This window comes from Equus asinus, chromosome 4 (genome assembly GCF_041296235.1).
Source record: "Equus asinus isolate D_3611 breed Donkey chromosome 4, EquAss-T2T_v2, whole genome shotgun sequence".
In the NCBI taxonomy this organism is placed as follows: domain Eukaryota; kingdom Metazoa; phylum Chordata; class Mammalia; order Perissodactyla; family Equidae; genus Equus; species Equus asinus.
Window position 1 is genome coordinate 27674606 of NC_091793.1, and position 22696 is coordinate 27697301.

At 40.8% G+C, this 22696-nt stretch overlaps 1 protein-coding gene and 1 long non-coding RNA gene across 4 annotated transcripts in view; one reads left to right on the plus strand and one right to left on the minus strand.

The window, feature by feature from the left end:
• LOC123290290 (uncharacterized) overlaps positions 1-22696 on the minus strand; it is a 62507-nt gene that overhangs the window by 26195 nt on the left and 13616 nt on the right. For all 3 annotated transcript variants that reach the window (XR_011502629.1, XR_011502628.1, XR_011502627.1), the window contains exon 2: positions 5853-5935. This is a non-coding gene — a long non-coding RNA (uncharacterized lncRNA). The remainder of the gene's footprint in view (positions 1-5852; positions 5936-22696) is intronic.
• Positions 976-20843, plus strand: RTCB (RNA 2',3'-cyclic phosphate and 5'-OH ligase). The gene is made up of 12 exons (XM_014852354.3): positions 976-1176; positions 2819-2897; positions 4104-4171; positions 5301-5400; positions 7468-7624; positions 9254-9410; positions 10410-10569; positions 11959-12134; positions 12667-12855; positions 13532-13642; positions 15038-15157; positions 18914-20843. Exons 1-12 carry the CDS (start codon positions 1084-1086, stop codon positions 19019-19021), a joined length of 1518 nt encoding a protein of 505 aa, XP_014707840.1. The 5' UTR covers positions 976-1083; the 3' UTR covers positions 19022-20843.

A 22696-nucleotide genomic window follows, 5' to 3' on the forward strand; every position in this document is an offset into this window, starting at 1 on the left:
TTGTTAGGGGACTTAACCAATGGGGTAAAATTGGAGCAGAAGAGGAGGAAAGGGAAACCCATATGAATAATGTAAGAAATGAATAGAACGCGCTAACTTTGCAGCACTGACAATCCAGTGAGGGAAAGGAAGAGAGCTGCTGGCTGGAGTGCTGACTGTACGCCAAGCCCTGTGCTAGTTACTTCACAAGTGTCATTTCATTTAATCTTTACAGCCACTCTCCGAAGAATAATGATCTCATTTACAGATGAGGAAACAAAGGTTAAGAGAGACTAGTCACACAAAGCTGGTAAAGAACAGGGGTAGAAACTGAACCTTAAGTCTTTCTGATTCCAAAGTCGCTGTTCTTTACAAGAAGTTGGACTAGAATCTGAAATCTCTTAAAGCCCACTTATTACTCTGAACAGGAGACACTGTGTACAAAAGTATGATCATAGAGTACTCGTCATCAAGAAGTCTGGACCGGGAAGCCCTTGCTATCCACAGGGACTGCCATCTACTCATTTCGGGGCGGCACATCTGGGCCATAATAGATGCCCTCATCCGTGTTTGTTGGAATAAATGATCAACTGTCACGTTTCGTTCTTTGGAATGCTCTTTTCTGACAGAAAAGTTATTTAGTGTGTGTCCCCAAATTCATTCTGAAACACTAGGAATTTTCAGTTGTATTTATTTAAGCATCTTTCTCTTTCTCAGCTACAGACATCTTTGTCCCCTCACTGCTGAGATGAAACTCCAAATAGATGTATTCGTTAGAGCATTCGGATCTGATCCAGATCCAGTGCGTTTTTCAGTGCTGAAAAGCACTTCCGAAACGAAGAATAACTAGATCATACAAAAAAAACTACTGGATTTAGCTCAGCTTTTAGCCTAGGAAAGAACAACTAGCAAGTACCCAAAAACTTGCGAGAAAAGCGATCGTTGCGGCGAGTTTCGGGCCTCGGCGCTTGCCGTCGCCCGTCCTGCTGCCAAGCCGGCCGCGCCTGCGCGATGAGTTCAGGAAGAGGGTGATTCGGCAACGGGACAGCGCGGCAGCTGCTCTTCAAAGAGGAGCCGCGAGTTTTCGCCCCCGTGGTCGCCGCCATGAGTCGCAGCTATAACGATGAGCTGCAGTTCTTGGACAAGATCAATAAAAACTGCTGGAGAATCAAGAAGGGCTTCGTGCCCAACATGCAGGTGAGGCGGGAGAGCAGGAGCGGTGGCGGGGCCTTGCCGGCTGGGGGCCCGCGGCGCCTCCCTGCCCACCCGGCCTCCTCCTCTCCCTCCCGGTGCCTGGGTGGCCCTGGGCCCGCGCCCGCCCCCAGCGGCGTCCCTCCCACCCCGCCCTTCGGCCTCGTGGCTGCCTGACCTAGCCGGCCCCACCTCCCTGCTGGAGAGGTCCCAAACCACCGGCACCCGCAAGGTGGAGTGTGTCTGGGGAATCCGAGGAAATAGGATACTGGTGTTTGCAGAGCATTTTCACCCTTAAGTCTCATAAATGCGCCGTATCATGCGTTCCGTTCCTAAGCTTCAGAGACGTTAGTGCTGTGTTACAGGGTGGCACAGCCAGTCCCGGAGATAGTTACTGGAACTGGAACTTAGTCCTTCTGCGTCATGCTGGTCGTTTATGTGATATTTACAGACCTGTGGTCGCTGAACCCAGTTTTTAGCATTCACTGGTCCACTTTGGTTTTTAGTAGAACAGTTTTGTTCTTCATAACAGCTTGGCAAATTCACAGGGCAAGGGGTTTTTAATATTCTCTTCGCAGACGGACCTTTTTTTGTTGTTGTTGTTTTTTGCTGAGGGGGATTGCCCTGAGCTAACATCTGTGCCAGTCTTCCTTTATTTTGTATGTGGCTGGCCGCCACAGCATGGCCACCCATGAGTGATGTAGAAGGACACAGCTTGTGACACAGCTGCTTCTACCCGCCTAGTAAGAAACACAGCCAGGACTTGATGTCCAGTGCCCATCTTTTCCTCTGACAGGATGACGTATTCCAGATGGCGACTTGGGAGCCCAGTACCACAGAGTTTGAAATCTTGGGCTTCCTGTATCTTTCTGGCTTCATGGCCGTTCGTGCTCATTATTTTCCATTAAAGTGAAGAAGGAAGGCATTGGTGAGGTTTAGTAAAAGTTCCTGGTTGCTGCTCCTTCATAATCTCTGATCTCTGATCAAAGTGTTCTGGCCTTTGGTGTTGACATGATTATGTCCTCCACTGCCTTCGTATGCCTCTATTGTTAAGCTTCTTTATCCTCTTTAAATTATATGAATTACAGAACTGAGCACACAGCCACATAGCTACATGTTAAAATGTTTTTACTCACTATTTACGTGAGTATAGATCTGTAAATCAGCATAGGACATGGTAACGTGTAATGTGCTGTTATCTTGAGCACAGGTAAAGTACACTAAGGTCAGATAACGGCATTTTTATGTTTAGAATTTGAGTTTTTGATTTGTCTTTCTTCAAAACCCATTGATATCTTAGAAGCACAAGAGGACTGAGACCTTTTGGCCTTAGTGAGAGCGTAGTTGGAAGACTTTTGTTAACACACACACAGAAAATATTTTACCTGTTGAATTCTTAAGTGTAGCTTTGAGAGGAGAATAAGCCAGACAATTTGTGAACTTTGCAAAATACATTTTTAAGATATATTTAAAGATGGATCCGCCTTGTAGTTTTTGATAGGAACTTTTCTGCTTGTTTAAGGTAATAGAAAAGTGTTTTATAAAGAGTAAGGCAAAATGAATATTGCACACGGTGTTTGTTTTCTGTCCAGTGCTTATATGTTGTGTTCACGTGCTCGACATGGTTTTTCCTTTTCTTTGGTACCAGGTTGAAGGAGTTTTCTATGTGAATGATGCTCTGGAAAAATTAATGTTTGAGGAATTAAGGAACGCCTGTCGAGGTGGTGGTAAGTATGTTAGTGTTTTACATTGACAGTACAAGTGGTGTCTTCCCTGGCCTCCAAAAAATGGTAATTCAAATAACTATAATTTGAAAACACAAAAATGTTATCAAGGAATGACCAAGACTTGAAATGAGACCAAAAAACTGTTAGGTATTTGTGATCACATTGTCAGCCACCTGGCTTTGTAGAAACCCTTTGGAGCTGGGTGGACCTGGTCCGTGTCACTGCTAACCTTGGACACTAATAACAAGAGCTACCAAATGGTATTATTGTGCACTTGCTGTGTGCCAGGCACTTTACCAGCTGCTTTACATAAATTATCTTATGTAATTCTTAGAGTAACTCTAAGAGGAAGATATTATCATCTATATTTTATAGAAATGTAAGTCAAGGCTCAGTGAGGTTAAGTAATTTTAATTTGTCCGGGGTTGCACAGCTTCTTGTGACAGAGCCAGAATTAAATCCAGGCATGTCTGATTCCAAAGGCAGTATTCTTACCCAGTACACTGGTTGGCCTCATTGAACTTCAGTTGTCTGTCTGTAAATGAGAGTTTATTACACCTATCTTGCAGAACTGCAGTGACAGTTAGAGATAAATACATAAAGCTCTAATATGATATAGTGCTCTAATGGTGATGGTAGACCAGAAATCTAGTTTTAACCCTTTTAATTTTTAGTTCAACAGACTGAGTCTCAGCCCCCTCCCCACCAGGGTATCCTGACTTGTCTGAAATGACACAGCAAGCGACAGAGCTAGGACTAGACCCACATAGCCCTGACTTGCAGTCCGGTGTTTCCCAGTTCTTCCACGTTGCCCTTCTTTGTCAATTGGAATAAAACCAGAGTTGATTTTTTGGATAAGTAGTATGAACTATTGAAAAGAATACATTTTTTGTGCTGACGATGTAACGTTCAGTAGTTATGTGTTACATATCCCAGGACAGTATTTGCAGGCAACCCTGTTGTGGTCTGCACAGAACACTGACAGCATGTTTATGGTGTGTAGTTGCCCTCACTAATTCCTGTGTATGTGCTGCCTTTTTGAAGAGGCTCCCTTCCCGCTTCCATCTCAGACATCCTTTTATGCTTTGCTGTTTGAGTAGTTCTAACCACTACTCCTTCATTCAGTGCAATCTAGAAACATACAAATATACTTAATGCTAAAAATCAAATGTGTCCTTTTTTCTAATATTGAATTTTTGTCTTCAGGTGTTGGCGGCTTCCTGCCAGCCATGAAACAAATTGGGAATGTGGCAGCCCTGCCTGGGATCGTTCATGTGAGTTTGTGTTCAGAGCTTTAATCATTTGTATTTTGTTTTAGTCTAGAAGTTTGTTGAATGGATGAATGGCCACACCCAACTGATAGTGATGTCATTTAGACAGTGACTTTTGAACATCTAGAAGTAACCGTGGGACTTAAAGGACTAACTGAGTCTGGGTAACTTCTTAGTTTCTCATCGCCTTTGGCTAGAATCTGTAAGCGCTACAGAACCTTTGAAGTAGTGTTTGTTTTCTTGTTTCTTTGTCGTAATACATCTTTATTCTTGGATCAGTGCACCACCATTGAAAGTTTCACTGTGGCCCCATTCAAGAGGATGATGGGAGAAAGAATGGAAAGAAGTTTAAGGGTTAGGACTGAGAGGAGGGAGAAAGAAGAGTGTAGCTATTCTGGACATGATTGGAAAAGGAAAGCAGTGGCAATAACAAGGATAGAGCTGGACAGTACATGTGGGCCGCCTCCACAGTCTAACATTCACATTCCACCATAGAGAAAGATGTTAAAATAAATCCATTCAACAGACGTATTTTGAGGTCTTTGTGCCAGTTACTATGCTTGGGGCGGGGGGAAATGAAAAGACATGGCTTGTACATTTAAGGAACTGGTAAGTGTCTAGGTGTCTGTAATATGTCCTTACCATGTTTGATCTGTATCCTTCCTGGGTCAGGATCCTTTTCTGGGCCCCAGATATAGAAAGTATACAACATTCCTACCATCAAATGGATTACATTTGTCTCTGATTGCTTAAACACTAAGGACCTGTATAAATTTTCAGATATTTTCCTTGTCTTAACCTGACATAACCACAATTTGTCATTGTCTAAAGATCATCTTTAAAATGTAACAATACATTAAAGTTAGTGTGTCTAGTCCTATGTTATGTTATACTGAGGCTTTTCTGCTTTCAGTTTCCTTTATGGTCAGACTTTATAAAAAGGTTTTCTCCCACTATATTTAGCTTTACAGTTAGGAGTTTTTATACCTAATTTCCACCAACAGAGAAAATTTCATGGAAACAGAATTTTGATTTGGGAAAGACTTCAGTCCACAGCCATTTGGGAATTAGTATCAGGTAACCAGAGTGCCAGGTTGAGAAGGCTGTATTTCATTTTCTAATTCTCTTCCAGCGATCTATTGGGCTTCCTGATGTCCATTCAGGTTACGGGTTTGCTATTGGGAATATGGCAGCCTTTGATATGAATGACCCTGAAGCAGTGGTCTCCCCAGGTAAGGTCACTGTGCCCGTCTCCTGTCAGCTGCGTAGCTTCTCTCTGAATCACAGCCTTTCTGAAACAGACATGGCTGCTTTTTGTGTCTGCATCTCTCAATCTCATATTCTTTCATTTCTTTTCCTCATTTACTGACTTAATTGTGGACACTCAGAGACTATTAAAATATCAAATAAAGCATACGTTTATTGAAAATTATTTGGACCCGTACTACATGCCAAGCACTATCCAGACATAGAGTAAAAAACAAACTGAAACACTTCCCTGGCAAATTATGTATCTTCTGTGTGTCCCAGTTACCTCTTGGGCAAATCGGAGCTAGTGATGTTACTTACCACATAGCATTATTGTTAGGATTAAACAAGGTAAGCTATGTAAAACCTTAAAACAGTGCTGGGCATACAGCACGTACTTGGTGTGTTTGCTCACGTTATCATCCTTGTTACTTACCTCTAATTGTGTACATCTTTTCTGCTGGGGGTGCTTTCACTGAAATTATTTCATGTCAGAAGTGGTATCTTTGCTTTCAAAGTCTGAAAAAAAAAAGTGAAAGTTTAAATTTTTATATCTTGAGAGTTTTGCCACTAGCAGTGGTGGACAAAGTTGTTTCAGACCAATCCTCTGCCAAGAGTAGCAAGAAAGGCTGGATAAAGTTTTAAAAATAAAACAAAAAACCAGACACATCTGTTTGAAAGCATAGGAAAGCTATTAAGGCAATAGGAATTTGTGAGGCTAAGATCCAGAGGAAAAGTGCAATTACATGAGCCCAACATTTAGCACTGTTTTTCTCTTGAGGTACTGGCAGATGTCAGTCAGTAAGGATATAGGTGATTTGAACAAGCCACTTAAACTTGACACCTGGACCTCTAATAAACGTGCATGCTTGTGTATGCACACACATTACAGTGCATCCAAGAACTGTAGAATACACATTTTTTCAAGTGCACACAGAATGTTTACCAGAATTGACCATGTGCTGAGCCATAAAGCAGATCTCAAATTGCAAAGCATCAAAATCATAGAGTAGCACTTCTTAAATGTTTTGGACTCAAGATGCCTTTACAGTCTTAAAAATTATTAAGGGTTGATTTCAAAGGCTTTTATCAATGTTTACCTTACTAGAAATTAAAACTGAGAAATTTTAAAACAGTAATACACAAGTTCGTGTTTCATTATTCATCAGAACAAACATTATCACATGTCCTGTAGCCTTTGGAAAACTTCACTGTACACTCAAGAGAATAAATTTAAAAGGTCAATAATGTCTTAGCCTTATTCTACAATATGTCTTTTAGACCTGAAAGATCTCTGGACCACACTTAGGACCACTGGTATAGAGGATATTATCCTACCACAGTGGAATTAAGTTTAGAAATCATTAACAACGATAAAAACCTGAAAAAATGCACATATATTTATAAATTAAGCAGTATACTTTTAAATAACCCGTGAGTCAAAAAAGTAATAGTAACTGCAAAATAATTTTAACTAATGTTAGTAAAAAATACGTTTAAAAACTGTGGTTTACTGTTAATGCTATATATGGATATAAAGGCACAAATTAGAGAAGAAGAAAGGCTAAAGTATCAATATCTAAGCATCCATCTCAAAAAATTAGAGAAAGAACAACAAATTAAACCCAAAAAAGGTAGAAAGATGGAAATAATTAAAAGGAAAATTAGTGAAACAATATACAATAGAAAGGAGAAACATAGCCAAAAGTTTGTTCCTTGAAAAGACTAGTAGAATTCAGAAACTCCCAACAAGAGTGATCAAGGAAAAAAGAAGCACGTAATATACATTTTAATCTCTAGTCTAGATGTTACTCATTGTCTCGTTAATTACTGCCTCCCTGGCCTACAAAGTACCTTTAATATGTATGGAACTTTGAATTCTTTTGGTGTCGTCACACTTCACCTCAGAGAACCACTTTGGTGGTTACTTTAAAATGTAGTTACCTTTAAAAGGATGGCTATCTTTTAAGCCTTACACTAATGGTGGAAAACCACTGGTAACAGTGCCCTACCTGGTTTTGCTAATATCTGACTAACTTTTCTCTCTATAGGTGGCGTGGGATTTGACATCAATTGTGGTGTCCGCTTGCTAAGAACCAATTTAGATGAAAGTGATGTCCAGCCTGTGAAGGAGCAGCTTGCCCAAGCTATGTTTGACCACATTCCTGTTGGAGTGGGTTCAAAAGGTGTCATCCCAATGAATGCCAAGTAAGAGCACAAGTTCTAGTAAATGGAGTGAGAGCGATGGTAACCACATGACCCTCACATTAATTTCCAGTGGGACACTTAGGAGATGGGGATTATGCAGTCACTTTTCAGGAAGTCGTAATGAATTGGTTATTTAAGCATGAAGTCCAGCCCGTTTATTGGAGACATTGGTCAACTGATGTTCCTTTTAACAACCTTTGACATACGGTAGAATTTAGAATAATATCCACCAACATTTACTGTGCAAGGCACTGTGCTGTAGTGTATGTGTATCGTTTCATTTCGCCTAGATAATAACCCTAACGTTATCCCTAATTTGCAAGAGAGGAAACTGAAATTTAAAGAGATAATAGTAAATAAGCTAGTAGGTAAAGTCAGGATTCAAATCAAAGATGGCTTGGCTTTAGAGTCTGTATGCTCGACCCACTGCCTTTTGTCAGTGAACCATTATTTATCCATGACCTTCCTTTTGGAATGATAGCACTGAACGTGTTCTTCAACTAAGATGTTATGTATTTCCAAAGTAGAGAATTAAATATCAGGCTATAGTGTAATTGCCTTTGAGCTAGCCAGTGACTATACTGTGTCGTAGTTCGTGTAAAGCTGTGCACCTTAAACTTTGCAGAAGGGTGTGCTTAACAAGTATGTTTCGTTAACATCTTCTGTTTTATCTTTAAAATTCACGTGGCTTTTGCATCCTATTCAAGTACATGTACATACATTACTATTAACGTGTTTTTAGTTATTACCTGTTCTATTATCCAGCTCCCCTCCACCAAGAAAAAACTTCAGTAAAACTGATACACTTGGAAGACGCTCATTCTCTGATTTCATGTCGTCCCTGACCTGCAGTCCCATTTGAAGAGCATGCATGGAACTTATAAATAAGTTCCAAGCATCTTTACAAATATTTTAGATGGGAATTTCATCTGATAAATAAATCTAATAAATGTTGTAATAAATAATGTTTGAAATGAGCTCTAGCGGGGAGGGAGCATTGAACAAGGTAATCTCTCCTGGTCGTGTTTTGGAAGAGGGCTCGCCCTTAGATCAAGATCACGGCTTTTTCCTTCTAGGAGTTTAGTGTGTTGTGCACCTCAGCTTCAAAATGCAGGTGTAGTAAAGCTGCACAGTACTTCTGTGAGGGTGGGAATAGACCTTAAAGTTTAACCTGTGTCACCTCAGGACATTTAGATAGCTTTATTATTTGACTGTAATTTTTCATAAATTATTAATGAAAGACAGTAGTTGTGGTAAAGTTAATGTTAGATAGTGATATCTGATTATAGTTAGAAATTTTCTTTGGCTGCTTAATCACCACCTCATAGAATTCAGGACCAGAGAGGCAAATCTAATGTAAGATTTGAAAAGTACAAGGGGCTGTATAAATATCAAGAACTATAATCATCTCTAATAGGGCATTTACTATGTTATATTGCAATTTTTTATGTAACTGCTCTCCTCAAAAAGCTAGAGTTGCTAGGAGCATAAACCATATCAAGCACAGGGCCTGGTACCCAGTCAGTAGTCAGGATATGTGGTGTTTTCCTCTGCCCTTTTGAGATGCGATCGTCCTTAGGTTTTGATCAGCCTTGACTGTGAAATGACAGCACCTTCTTACTCGCTCAGAGACCTGGAGGAGGCTTTGGAGATGGGTGTGGACTGGTCCCTAAGAGAAGGCTATGCCTGGGCGGAAGACAAGGAGCACTGTGAGGAGTATGGAAGGATGCTGCAAGCTGACCCCAATAAGGTCTCTGCGAGGGCTAAAAAAAGAGGTCTTCCTCAGGTAACACTTTTGGAGGGGCGACTTGTTCAGATTTTTCATATTTTGTTTTTATTGGGGGAAAAAATCTGGCTTATATGTAGCAAATACATCCCCAGGTTTTTTCACAGTATATCAACAAGAACACAGATTTGTTTGTTTATGCTTCGTTCTTACTCTTTTAAAAACTTGTCAGGAGCTTGCAGATGTTCATAAAATAAAACAAGATATCATGAATTAGAGGTGGATGGGGGAAAAATGGGGTATGATTATAAGGCTTAAAATGTATGCCAAAATTGCATATGTACATACTTTGACAGTCTACAGATTTGGCTGAAAATTTTCTGGTGTCCAAGATGTCTTTATCAGTTTATGGTGTCCATGAGATAAGAATATACCAGATATTTGAAATTTACCACTAATTGTGATGGCTTTCCCACTCATTCCCTGTGACCTTGGGGAGGTCTCTCTTGCCTGTCAGGTCTCATTTTCTCAGCTGAAAGTTGGGATAGTTAAACCTAGGCAACCTCTAAAGGCTCTCCCAGCTCTGCCATTCTCTGGTTCCCTAAATCGTCTGTCAGCACTAGTTACAGGATTTGTTCTTTCAGTGATGGATAATGGGAGGTGTCAGAACTCATAAATGTTTCAAAAATCATTTAAACTTGGACCTTGTTAAGAGACAACATTCACCAGAATTCATCCCAAAACTTGACCCTTCTCTCCATGTTTACAACGTTCTATGAGCCATTATGGTCTGAGTTTTGGTTTATGAAGCTTCTGATAAGTGTGTACCTCAAGCAGATAATGATACACTAAACCTCAGGAGCTGCTCTACATTATTTTTGTTGTGTAGAGTATTACTTTAAATGAAGCAAGCATTTCTAAGGCTCAAAAATTTTTTTGTTACATAAAACTCTATGTGAGTATTTTTGTTATTAGTTGTTTTTATCTATTTGCTTTTTAAATGGACTTTTTTTTTAACTTGAATAGAAGCTATTTTATCATACATTCTTACATTTGCAGTTGGGGACCCTGGGAGCAGGCAACCACTATGCAGAAATCCAGGTTGTGGATGAGATTTTCAATGAGTACGCTGCTAAGAAAATGGGCATCGACCATAAGGGACAAGTGTGTGTGATGATCCACAGTGGAAGCAGAGGATTGGGCCACCAAGTAGCCACAGGTATATTCTGGACCTAATTTTTGGTTGGATGCTAAAATGTACATTTTATGGGGAACTGTATAGAGATTTAAGAGAGAGACAGCTAGAACTATACTGTATGGGGTTTTATCCTGGTTCTCCTGACGAGCAATGTGACCTTGAACAAACTAACTTCGTTAGGCCTTAACTTTCTTATCTGAAAAAAATGGGAATAATAATTTCATATGATGGTGTCATAGGAGATTAAATGAAATAATATATTTAAAGTACTTATATCAATGCCTGACGGTTAGTAAGTACTCAATAAATATTGGCCCCAGTTATTGTGTTTACTTTTACAGATTACTATTACTATCCGGCCATGAAAGAGCAAGAAAGACTGTAAATTGTAGTAGAGTCTGTAACGTATGCAAATATCTCTTAGGTACCTATACTGCAAGATTAGGTGTTACAGTGGATTCAGTGATGAAATTGGCAAGGAGTCTGCCCCCAAATTGTTACATGAAAGAGACGTCATGTTCATTAAAAAGAAAAAATACAGACAGAAGATAGTAATTGATAAAATATAGAAGAGAAAAAGTGTTAAGGAAAAGATTTTAGTGATGGCTTCATGGACATGCAACGTTTGCAGTTTCGATAATCACACACAAAGGATATTCATGGGCAAAAGACAGCATGAACAAAAGCAGGGGGCAGGGAAATAGGTCACTTTGATGTATAGGTCACTTTGGATGATTTGTAGGATGTGTGAGAGGATTTATGAATATATAAAAAGTTATAGAGACATATGGAACTTATTATAAACTTTAAATTGCATTTTATAGTTCATCCGTGTATGTACATTTCATCTTATGGGAATTTAATCATTCATGCCAGCCTGGCCCTTTAGAATATTTAATCTAGCAAATATGTGGAGCATTGACTAGTATTTCTGAACTTTCTGCTGGGTACTTGTCTATACTTTGTCGTGGATTTGATTTTCCTGCAGAAGATCTAGCAACTTGTCTCAACTCTCTTATATTAAGTTATTAAGAGTTATTGTTAAAAACTGTGGTGGTAATAAAATGTATTTTACTGCTTCTATTCCATTCATTCACATGCCAAGAAAGGAGTAACTAAGACCCTGTTGTTGCTGCTAATATACACATCCCCTTCCCTTAGAAGTTCCTGGAGGGCAGGTGTTGTCTTTGTAACCCACATAGTTTTGTTACAGCTCTGACAGAGAAGATTCTCAATAGATGTGTGTTGGCCAAGCAAACGGATGAACTCAGAAACACTTTAAAGGGAAAGTTGTTTTTTTTTTACTTGTCTTTTTATAGAATGGCTTTGAGTGTAGCCTACCTTTCTGCAGTAAATCTGAGTTATAAAGGGAAAGCTGGCTGGTTTGGACTTGCTGCTCTCTTGTTCCAGATGCACTGGTAGCTATGGAAAAAGCCATGAAGAGAGACAAGATTATAGTCAATGACCGTCAGCTGGCTTGTGCTCGAATCGCCTCCCCAGAGGGTCAGGACTACCTGAAGGGAATGGCAGCGGCTGGGAACTATGCCTGGGTCAACCGCTCCTCCATGACCTTCTTAACCCGTCAGGTACAGTTTGGTTGCTCTTCAGTTCCGAGTTATTCCTGGTGAAGTTAAGTGCTTTAAAGCATAGCATAGTCAAATCAAAGCCTGTGGACTTTGGTTTTAGAAATTTATCTAATAAATATTTAAGATAGTGGCAAAGTGTCCAAGCTTTTGCTGTCCTCTTAAACTATCTCAGCAGGCTATCAGGCGTGGGGAATGAGGGAAGAAGAGAGACCACAGTTACTCCTAGAATTTGCCTTGAGCAGCAGAGAGGGTAGAAGTGTTGTTCCCTGAGACTCAGAAGGCTGAGGAAGAAGCAGTTCCCGAGGATGATCAAGAGGAGCCAAGCAGCTTTTCATCCACAGCTGGAGTTAGGGAGTGGAATTTGCTGTGTGGACTAAAAGACAGTTTTTGTCTCTTACGTGACGCCTAGTAATACTGCTGTTTTCTAACTGTCAAATCCCTCACTCCATTCAGGAACAGACTAGCAGAAAACAGTCAAGTAAGTTCTAACGAGCTGATTCTGGCTGCTTTTAACTTTGGCTTTTTCTCTTAGGCTTTTGCCAAAGTCTTCAACACAACCCCCGATGACTTGGACCTACACGTGATCTACGATGTCTCTCACAACATTGCCAAAGTCGAACAGCATGTAGTGGACGGAAAGGAGCGGACACTGTTGGTGCACAGGAAGGGATCCACCCGGGCTTTCCCTCCCCACCATCCCCTCATTGCTGTTGATTACCAAGTACGTACTAAGCCATTTGTGGTTTTTAAGCAGCGGGGGCATGATTTAGATAGTTCTAAATATGGATGAATTTAAACAGGAAGGCAGCAATTGTGAAAAGAAAATAATCTGTCATCCATGAGAACAGTGATTTCCGGTCTTCTCTGGAGCAGTGACTCCCCTATCATCTGTGCTTGCAGTATGCTGTCTAAAAAATGCTGCATGAGAATGCTTTACTCAGTTAAGGTGAATTAAGGTTATCTTCTTAAGAACTTTGAATGATTGGAAGACAGGATTAAGATTAAACTCAGTCTGTTTCATTTTTCTTACCTTTTGGTGTCGGGCTGTGATAGAGTTAGACCCTTTGCCGCCTCCCCTCTCACAGACGAGGAACCAAAGCCTGGAGAGGGCAGGCGCCGTGCTCAGGATCTTCCTGCTGTCGCTTCCCCGTGTGTTTGAGTTTTGTTTTGCTCTTACACTTAGTCTGTCTTCTGCTGCCTCCCTAGTCCTCACGTTTTCACTCTCTGCCTCTTCTCTCCCCTCTCAGTTAGCAAAGAATCAAAGTAATGTCTTAGTATAGTTGTGAGAACAGTGCATTCGAGGCCCGGGTTTCTCCTGCAGCTCTTCAGGGCAAGGGAGAATTTAAAGCTCAGGCGTAAGAAGCTCATTCTAACGTGTGATTTGTGTGCGTCCTCAGCTCACGGGACAGCCAGTGCTCATTGGTGGCACCATGGGAACCTGTAGTTATGTTCTGACTGGCACTGAACAGGGCATGACTGAGACCTTTGGAACAACCTGTCATGGAGCGGTAAGGAAAAGAGAAACTTTCTTAGAGATGCTCACTTCCATTTAGGCATTGTTTCGCATTTTAACATGTAAACGTACTCAGTTGAGCATTAACAAAGTTGAAGTTTGGGTCTGTTTTGTCTTCTTCCTGAATTTATTCCCGTAATATATGCTGTGTAGTGAACCGACTGAGGTCACCTAGTATTCTACCTTCGTGGGGTCATTGTGGGACCAGGGACTATTCCTAATCTTCGCAAGTACACAAAATCCAGACTGAGAAATTGTCACACTAGCATAACTGATAGAACTTTAACTGATGCACATTTGTATCACCGCTTATCTCAGTGATTCACCGGACCTAGTAATTTGCACGATTTGCTCCTTATTGAGTGGATTCACTCAAGATTTGGGAGATATGCCCTATTTGCAAATCAGAGCCCAAGCACAAACTGTACTCTATTTCAGCGTGCTGCCTCTTATCTTCTAAGTAAACTTGTTTTATAAAGCACCAGACAGTAAATATTTTAGGCTTTTTGGACCATATGGTCTCTGTGGCAACTATTCCATGGTGCCATTGTAGTGAAAAGCAGCCATAGGCAAAACATAAACAAACGGGCATTGCTGTGTTCCAATAAAACTTTATTTACAAAAACAAGTGGTAGGCCAGCTTTGGCCTACAAATCAGTTTGCCAAACCCTGATGTAAGCCATCAAAGTACTTCGCTAGTGATGGAGTGGAAAATGGAAGCTGTCTAGAATACCTTCTCCTGGACAGACCCTCACAAATATATTTAACTGTGCTTTTTTCCTCTGATCCTTTCTCATTTCCAGCTGCCTCCCAACTCCTAATTTTAACCTAGTGATCAAAACCAAGGTCATCCCACACATGCACATTAGCAGTGTCTGGGGGCATTTTTGATTGTCACAGCAGGGGAGGGAGTTTTGCTACTGGCATCTAGTGGCTGGAGGCCAACGATGCTGCTAATATTCTACAATTTACAATGTATAGGACAGTCCCCACAACAAATTATCTGGTCCAGAATGTCAGTACTGCTAAGGTTGAGAAACTGTTTTAAATCACCAAGAACACCAAGTTTTTGTGATGAATACTGTTTACAATTAAAAATTAATATACTTATTGAATTGATAATAGTAATTAGAAACACAAAACTAAATCTTGAAATACTAAGTTCTTTGTATAGATGGAAATTTGTTTTCCAAAAGGATATGATGAGGCTTATAACAAAAGGCATATAATAAGGTTGATAAAATAGAAAAAGATGCTTTTTAACTCTTTTTTTAGTTTAAAAGGAGTCAAGGAAAAAGCATATGATCCTACGGATTTAGATAATTGCTGAGATTGAACATAATTTATAGCTTAGAACTATGAAGTCAAGTTGCTTCCTTTCCCATTCTAGGGCCGTGCATTGTCCAGAGCAAAATCTCGACGTAATTTAGATTTCCAGGATGTGTTAGACAAATTGGCAGATATGGGAATTGCAATCCGTGTTGCCTCACCCAAACTAGTTATGGAAGAGGTAAGTGAAATTTTGGTAAATATTCAGTGTAAGATCGTTTATGATTTATGCCAGTGCCCAGAGATGGCAATTTTTGCTATTGCTAACGGAAATTGTTGGATTTTTTAAAAAATATCTTCAGTTACAGTCTATCATTCTCTTCTATTTTGTATGGAGATTAATTACAAGCCAAGTCCATAAGAATGATTTTTCCTTTCATGTGTAGTCTCTGTCTACATATTAAGCTTTAAAAATAGTTTGAGCTGACTCATTTTAACCTTTCTTTTGCACAACTCTATACTTCTGTTTAAATTGGAAAACAAATTTAAAAAGCAATGGGGAAATGTCTGGGGAAACAGTTTCATTTGATTCACAAGGGAGCAAAGAGTTTGTTTAAATTATATGTGTGTATATGTACGCATATGTACATATTTAAATTAGAACCAGCATAACTCATTGTAGAAGTTGAAGAGAAAAGAAAAGCAATCCTCCAGAAAGTCAGTGCCCCAACATTTACCTTCTTTTTCAGGATATTTATTGCCAGTTTTTTCCCTAAATGCTTTTTTTAAAACTAGTTACAATCATAGTTTACAAACATTTTGTAGTCCTTTTTTTAATTTAGCACATTATTATAAAATTGCTTGTGTCACTTTTTAATGATTGCTATAGTCTATCAGCTAAATACCGTAAGTTTCTGCCTATATTGGACATTTAAGAAACTTCCAAATTTTGCTACTAAAAATTAAGTTATAATGAGTATCTTCATGCATGAAGCTTTTTTCCCAGATGTTTTAATAATTAGAGTGAAATCCCAAAAGTAGAATTACACAGTCAAAGAGTATGACAGAAGCTTATTTTTTAGTAACTATCAACTTCTCCCTGATTTTAAGAATAACACATTTAATTAAGAGGTTTTGGAGAATACAAAGAAGAAAACAAACCGTCTAGAATTCCACTATACCCCCACTGTTAACATTTCGTATATTTTTTACTTGCATGTTTTACAAATGATTTTTTTCATTCACTCATTCAGCTAACATTTATTAAACATCTGCTATAGGTACTGTTCTCTAAGTACTGCTAGGTACTTTTCTAGGTGCTCGGGATACTGCAGTGAACAAAACTAACACAAATCCCTTCCCTGTGAAACTGACCACATAGTAAAGTGTATAGTGTTAAATGTGTGGTGAGAGTTAGATGACGACAAGTGCCACAAAGTAAAGACGTCCAGGGAGCCGTTGGGGGCGAGTGCAGCTTTGATAGGGTGTAGTGAGGTGATGTTTGAGTGAGGGCCTGAAGGGAGTGAGGGAACAGGCTGTGTGGGGATCTGGGGGGACGCTTTCTAGGCAGAGAGAACAGTAAGAGCAAAACCCATGAGGTGAGACTATGCTTGGATGTTCGAGAGACGGCAAGGGGGCCAATGTGACAACAGCAAGCAAGAGTGAGGTGAGGTCCGAGTTAGGGGGCACCACATCGTGTGGGTCTTTGTTTTTCCCTTTACAAAAAGATTTTTGCTTTAACTCTGAGTGAGATGATGGGAAGACATTGGAGAATTTTGAGCAGAAGAGTAACGTGATCTGACTAATGTGTTTGCATGATGAGAAGAATCTAGAGGAGAGACTGGTGATACACAAAAGAGGAGGGAATTACTGGAGCAGTGTAGTCGAGTTGGATGAGAAGAGATGGGGTCTGATGTACAAGTAGATGGGGTTGGTGCTCAGGAGCCCTCAAGAGCTCACATAATTCAGCCTTAATGAAAAGAGAGAAGGTACAGATGCAGGTCGTCAGGAAAGAAGGTGAGGGTTTATGGAGATTCTGTTCTGGCAGTTTCTGTTTTTTCAGCCTAATAGGAAGTAGGGCCAGCAACTGAGAGTGAGGCTGCAGGAGAAAGTATGAAACAGTCATCTAAGAGACAGAAGGAGAAATTGGCCTAGTGAAATTTTGGGTGATTGCCAGACAGCACCAAGGGCCCGCTTGAGCTAAATTCAGTGGTTAAATGTTTTTTCCAACTACATTCAACTGTATGGATGCAGGTGTGAAATAGATGTTGAATTACCTTTAATCAGGGTTGCAAGTACTGCACAGTGAAAGAAGCAGGGTTGTTGAGGGTGTTGCAAAGGGATTGTAAGTCTCATGGGGTTAAAGGACTGTTGGAGATGGAGCATAAGGGGGAGGGAGCTGGAAACCTGGGCCATGATCACCAGCCTGGGTACTTGAAACTGAGGTTATGGAGGAGTTGTAATCAGTGGTAATGACAAGGTCTGGGGTATGACCCTGGGAGCGAGTGGCTGAGGTAACAAGCATTGAAGGAGCAGAAAGCAAGGAACCAAGAAGCCAAGGAACTGAAAGCATCATCTTCTGGATATTGAAATCATTCAGAATTATAGCAGGAGAGGGTGACAGTGAGCCAGGAGCTAGAAATCTTCAAGTAATGATGGAGAGTGATTCAGACTCTAGCAGATACCGCAACAAGAAGAGGTAGTAGCTGGTGTAAATGACGGCCGCAAGACTCAAAACTGGGAGTGCTTAGGGAGGAAGGAGGGAGAACTGTGTGGAAACAACCATGAAGAGCAAGGACGCCGGTCTCACTGCTGGGCCTAAGGGCACGACCCGGTGTGGGAGAGAAAACAGCTGCCACTGCAGAAGGTTGGAGGCAGAAGTGACATCTTCAGGGGAGATCCGTGTTTCAGCAAAACAAGAAGATGAAGGGAGCGTTCAGAAAAGGGAAGAAGGAGGGGATTCTGCACTTGAGTCAGTGGAAGGACTTCCAGAGGCCACAGTGGAAAAGTTTCAGAAATTGGAAGGGAATGGAGAGATGGGCAAGAAAGGGGTGTGTCGGGAGCCCCATGGGAATCAGTCTGGGAGGCTTGAGACTCCTGTGTTGACATGAATGGGGATAAAGGGAGTGTGTGATGAAATTTGTTCTAATAGTGGCAAGATGGTGAGTGTGGGTAGGAATGCAGGGGGGAGGTCTTGCTAGAAACAGAAATAAATTGTGTGTGTCTACATAAAGAAACACATATATGCGTACATACAGTGTTGTATGTATGAGCTTACAAACTCTTCCTTACTGTGAAGGTCATACATGTTCATTCCAGGAATTTTGACAACTGCAGATATATAAAGAAAGAAAATCAGAATTGCTAATAATTCCACCATCCAAAGATATTACCACTCACAGGATGGTTTGGTTTATTTCCTTCCAGTTGGGTATTGGTGTATATGTTTTGTTCAGTTACATTTACTGCTTTTCCTAGTTATCCAAGTGATATATATTCTTTAGGGAAATTTTGAGAAATACAGAAAAAATATAAAACTAAATGAGAGTATTTATCTTACTACCCCCTTACCAGCGCTGAGCTTAATCATCTTTTTAATCTTTAATTATTTAATAGGCAAAAAAAACCTTAGTATTGTTTTAATGTGCATTTCTTGAATTAGAAGTGAAGTTTAATGCTTTAAAAATTTTTTTTTTAAGATTGTATTTTTCCTTTTTCTCCCCAAGCCCCCTGGTACATAGTTGTATGTTTTTAGTTGTGGGTCCTTCTAGTTGTGGCATGTGGGACGCCGCCTCAGCGTGGCCTGATGAGCAGTGCCATGTCCGCGCCCAAGATCCGAACTGGTGAAACCCTGGGCCACTGAAGCAGAGCGCACGAACTTAACCACTTGGCCACGGGGCTGGCCCCCTTTTTTTTTTTTTTAAAGATGATGAAGTTTAATGCTTTTAAAGATTCCACTTTACCTAGACTTTTACTATTTTTAACTCCTCCCCTGCAGGCTCCTGAGTCCTATAAGAACGTGACCGATGTGGTGAACACCTGCCATGATGCTGGCATCAGCAAGAAGGCCATTAAACTGAGGCCGATTGCTGTTATCAAGGGATAGAACTCTGGCCACGGCCCCCCGACACCACTGGCCCTCGCTGAAGTGGAAGTGGACTGACGCGCTCTTCGACATCAGACTTAAGAGACCTCCGGGTTCCAGCGTGCAGCTGTAACTGCCCGTTCCCACATGGCCAACTGGGAGGCTGCCGCTTCAGGAGCCAGTGTTTAAAATAGCCTTCCGGGGGGGCACATTGCCCCCTCCCTGACTGTCCCACAGATTTTTAGGAAAATCTATTAGGAAGTGGGGATAGGTTAAGAAACTGCCTTACTCAGTCATAAAGTCTTTAATCATCAGAATAAACTTCTCTACACCAAGCTCTGTTTACATCCTGAGAGATGTCATGAAGAGTATTTTATTAAATAGGAAAGTTTTGGAATGTTTTCCTTTCTGCCCTCCTTTTGTCACTTTGTCCATTCATCCGCCCATCTACCCCCGGGCCCTTCACTGGGCAAAACCCTAATACCACTCTTTCTTGGAGAGTCCCCCCGGGGTCACATCAGGATATCAGATGAATGGATAATGGAACACACTGAGGAGGGGATGTGTGTGGAGCTGTAGGAATAGGGACGCAAAAGAGAAAATAATTTTTCATAGACTTGCTGCCTTTCTCAGTCCAAGGCAGAGTTTTGACTTACCTGCAGAATGGCATCAGTTGGTATCTGTCACTAATTAGGCCTGGTCTTGCAAACTTTCCTTGAATAATAACTTAGCAGCAGCAGAGAACTCTCACATAACACTAAATATCTCTTCATTTGTTATCGAATTATTATAAAAGCATTAAATGACCACAGCTGTGACATTAACGGTTGCTCTGTGTTGACAGGAATGACTAGTCTGTGCCACTAATGAGATTTCACATTATGTACTGTGACACCTCGAAGATGTTAAAGTTAGAGATTATTAAGGCCTTGGTTGAGTGCAAACAGCTGGTAAAATAGAAAAATCTAATAAAGTTGCAATATGTTGTTTATATTTTGTGCTTAGTATTATGTAGCTTAGGACAGTGAGTATTTGTACTTGATCCACTTTGGACAGTGTTGTTGTTTTCTGATTTTCTCCCAGGTTGCTTTCAGAAACTCGCCCTAAGAAAATATTCTGTCCTAAAACTTCAACTTAAAATACAAACCCCCACTAGAGTTTCTGTAGATGCTGTGCGGAAGGCTGGAGAAAAGCAGACTTCCTCCAACAATGTCTGATGTGAAATGGCACAGCCCGTCTGCACTCAGAGCACTCGGTAACGTCAATAGAGAAGTTAGAGACCTTCATGCAGTGAGGACAGAAGCCTTCAGACTGGGCCACTGACTTGTGCGCGGGTGACCTAAGGGTGCAAGTTACCAGTGAAGGCTGGGGGCAATTACAGATGGGAAACAGGCTTCTGGCAGGTGCTTAGATTCTCTGGAGAGGCGTCTCTGTGTAGACTCCCTCTAACTGGGCCTGCCTAATGGCATGTCATCTGCAACTAATTCAGAGCAAGGTCCACTCCCAAAACTAACTGATGTTAGTGCAAGAAATGTAGTGGGTCATCTTAAATACGTACGTTGAATTTTATTAGATGCTTTGAAAGTTACTCTTCAGGGAAGTGAGGGGAGCAGGTGAGGAGGAGAAAAGAAGAATGGTTTATGCAGTGACCTCTGCTTTAGAAGCTTTTGTTATACGGAGCATTTCCAGCAAACTTGACCATATTAATGACCATAGAAAGTAATGGTTAATATTTTGAGTTCAAAAAGAAAGGTACAAACATTGTTTTCCTTGTTCTAAAGATGTTATTTTCCCATTTGAGGCAAAAAAGCCACTTAAAAATAAATGTTCGAATGAAGCTGTAGTAAGCGGGTGTTTTAATTTCCTGAGTAGAAAGACCTCATGCCTGTGCACGTGAACATGGCTGGAAATGCCCTCTGATGAGGCGCAGTCGGGCTCTTTCACACAGGAGGGTGAGTGTTATTACTGTGCACATCTTGGTCCTTTTTTAGAGCATCTAAAATCAGTAGGTTTATAATTAATATTTTCAAAAGCACTGACATTCACACACTGATGATGGCCTGTGTCATTTGTGTTATCAGTATATGTATGGGAAAACCAATTCATGAGACATAAAATATGAACACACACTTATTTTCTTATTTTGTGAGTATTTCCTGGAGCAACAAGGAAAGTAAAGATTTAAATATTGAATAAAATCTTGCAGATCTTAAGACACTCCCATTTTGATCTTCAGATAACTTTGAAAACTTAAGCATAAGTTAACCAAACATTTTTTTAACTTTTCCTGTTTTTTCTGCTTTAAGACTGCGTTTTTCCCTCATGCTCATTATAAAGTTTCTCTCCTATTTCTGGAAATTGCTTGTAAGCATCAGCTATGTTGCTGAAATGTTTATGACTCTCTCTGCCTGATATTCCAAAGAACAACTCAGACCACACTGGCCTTATTTCTTACTTGTGTCCTTACTCTCTCTGCATCTGCTCCAGTGCTGGCCCATATGGGATTTTCATGCTGTCCAGGGAGCATGATTTGTCTCCATCTGGATCAGTTGAGTATGAAGATGCTGTTAATTATCAATCAGGCTTCTTGGAGTATGCCAAGTCATTAGGATAGACTCTGATCTTTAGAAGATCTCACTCTGAAACTGTTGCCTGAAACATCAGTGATCCAAGAGGAGGGTAATATTGCAAGGGGGACGTGTTCCAGAGCAGTGAGTGGTGATTGAAGTTGTGCCTTGCAGATATGTAGTAAATAATGCCAAGCATATAGTTAGGTGCTTCACACATCCTGCTTTGCAGTTCACCCAACATTTTTACATACAGTTTTAGTCCTAAATGAATGAGGTAGGGAGGGAGGATTATGTGAGCCATTCACTGGGATTTAATGAGGTTGGCAAGGTAGGTATCATCCCCTCATGACCAATTAGAATACAGCCTCAGAAAGGTCTAGCAGCTTGCCCAAGGGGCACCCGACTAATGACAAAGCCAGGTGTAGAGAGCCAGGTCTTTCGACTCCCAGGTTTAATGCCATTTTCCTGATGTCACATGGCCTCATTTAACCATCTCATGCTGCTTCTCCTATGCAGTACAAGAACTGGCCAAGTCCAGTCTGGGACTTCTAACATGGAGCACTCACAAAAATTTCTTTTAAATGGAATTAGCCCTCTTGGCTGGCCTGTTGAGGCGGGTCAGGGATCCTGACCACCACAAAGGGTTCTGTGATGAACTGTAAAGTTTTTATTCTGCTTAATGAAAGTATATAAAACAGGCCTCCCTCTGGCCTTGTTTTCTAGTTGACAAATCAGTAAATAAATGCCAGGTAGCCCTCAAAACACTGAGTGCCTCCCGGGACTCCAGGACCCTGTCACATTTGCCCACTTTTAGAGTGTTAGCTTAAGAAGGTCTTCTGGAGTTTGCCTCACCTCCGTTGCTACATGTTTCTTTCCCAGAATGGGAGACAAACTGGATAGTCAGATGCCAGGAGACCCTTTTGCTCTGGACTCCAGATCGTGTTTTATCAGTTAACAAGAACTGTATTCTTCCCGCGGACAGAACACTGTGCTAGGTCCGAATGAAGTTCACAAAGATAAGTCATACTCTACCTTCAAGAACTCACAGTCTAGTCTAGAGTGTGGACCAGATGTGCATACTTGTAAGCAAAAAGCAGCTCAGCAATTTACGTGTTGATAAGCACAA

What these genes read in the sequence shown, in the direction of transcription:
- RTCB (XM_014852354.3), top strand. Translation starts at nt 1,084, where the DNA reads ATGAGTCGCAGCTATAACGATGAGCTGCAGTTCTTGGACAAGATCAAT. An exon ending in GCTTCGTGCCCAACATGCAG is followed by an intron (nt 1,177 to 2,818) that starts GTGAGGCGGGAG and finishes CTTTGGTACCAG; the next exon opens with GTTGAAGGAGTTTTCTATGT. An exon ending in TGACCTTCTTAACCCGTCAG is followed by an intron (nt 12,135 to 12,666) that starts GTACAGTTTGGT and finishes TTTTTCTCTTAG; the next exon opens with GCTTTTGCCAAAGTCTTCAA.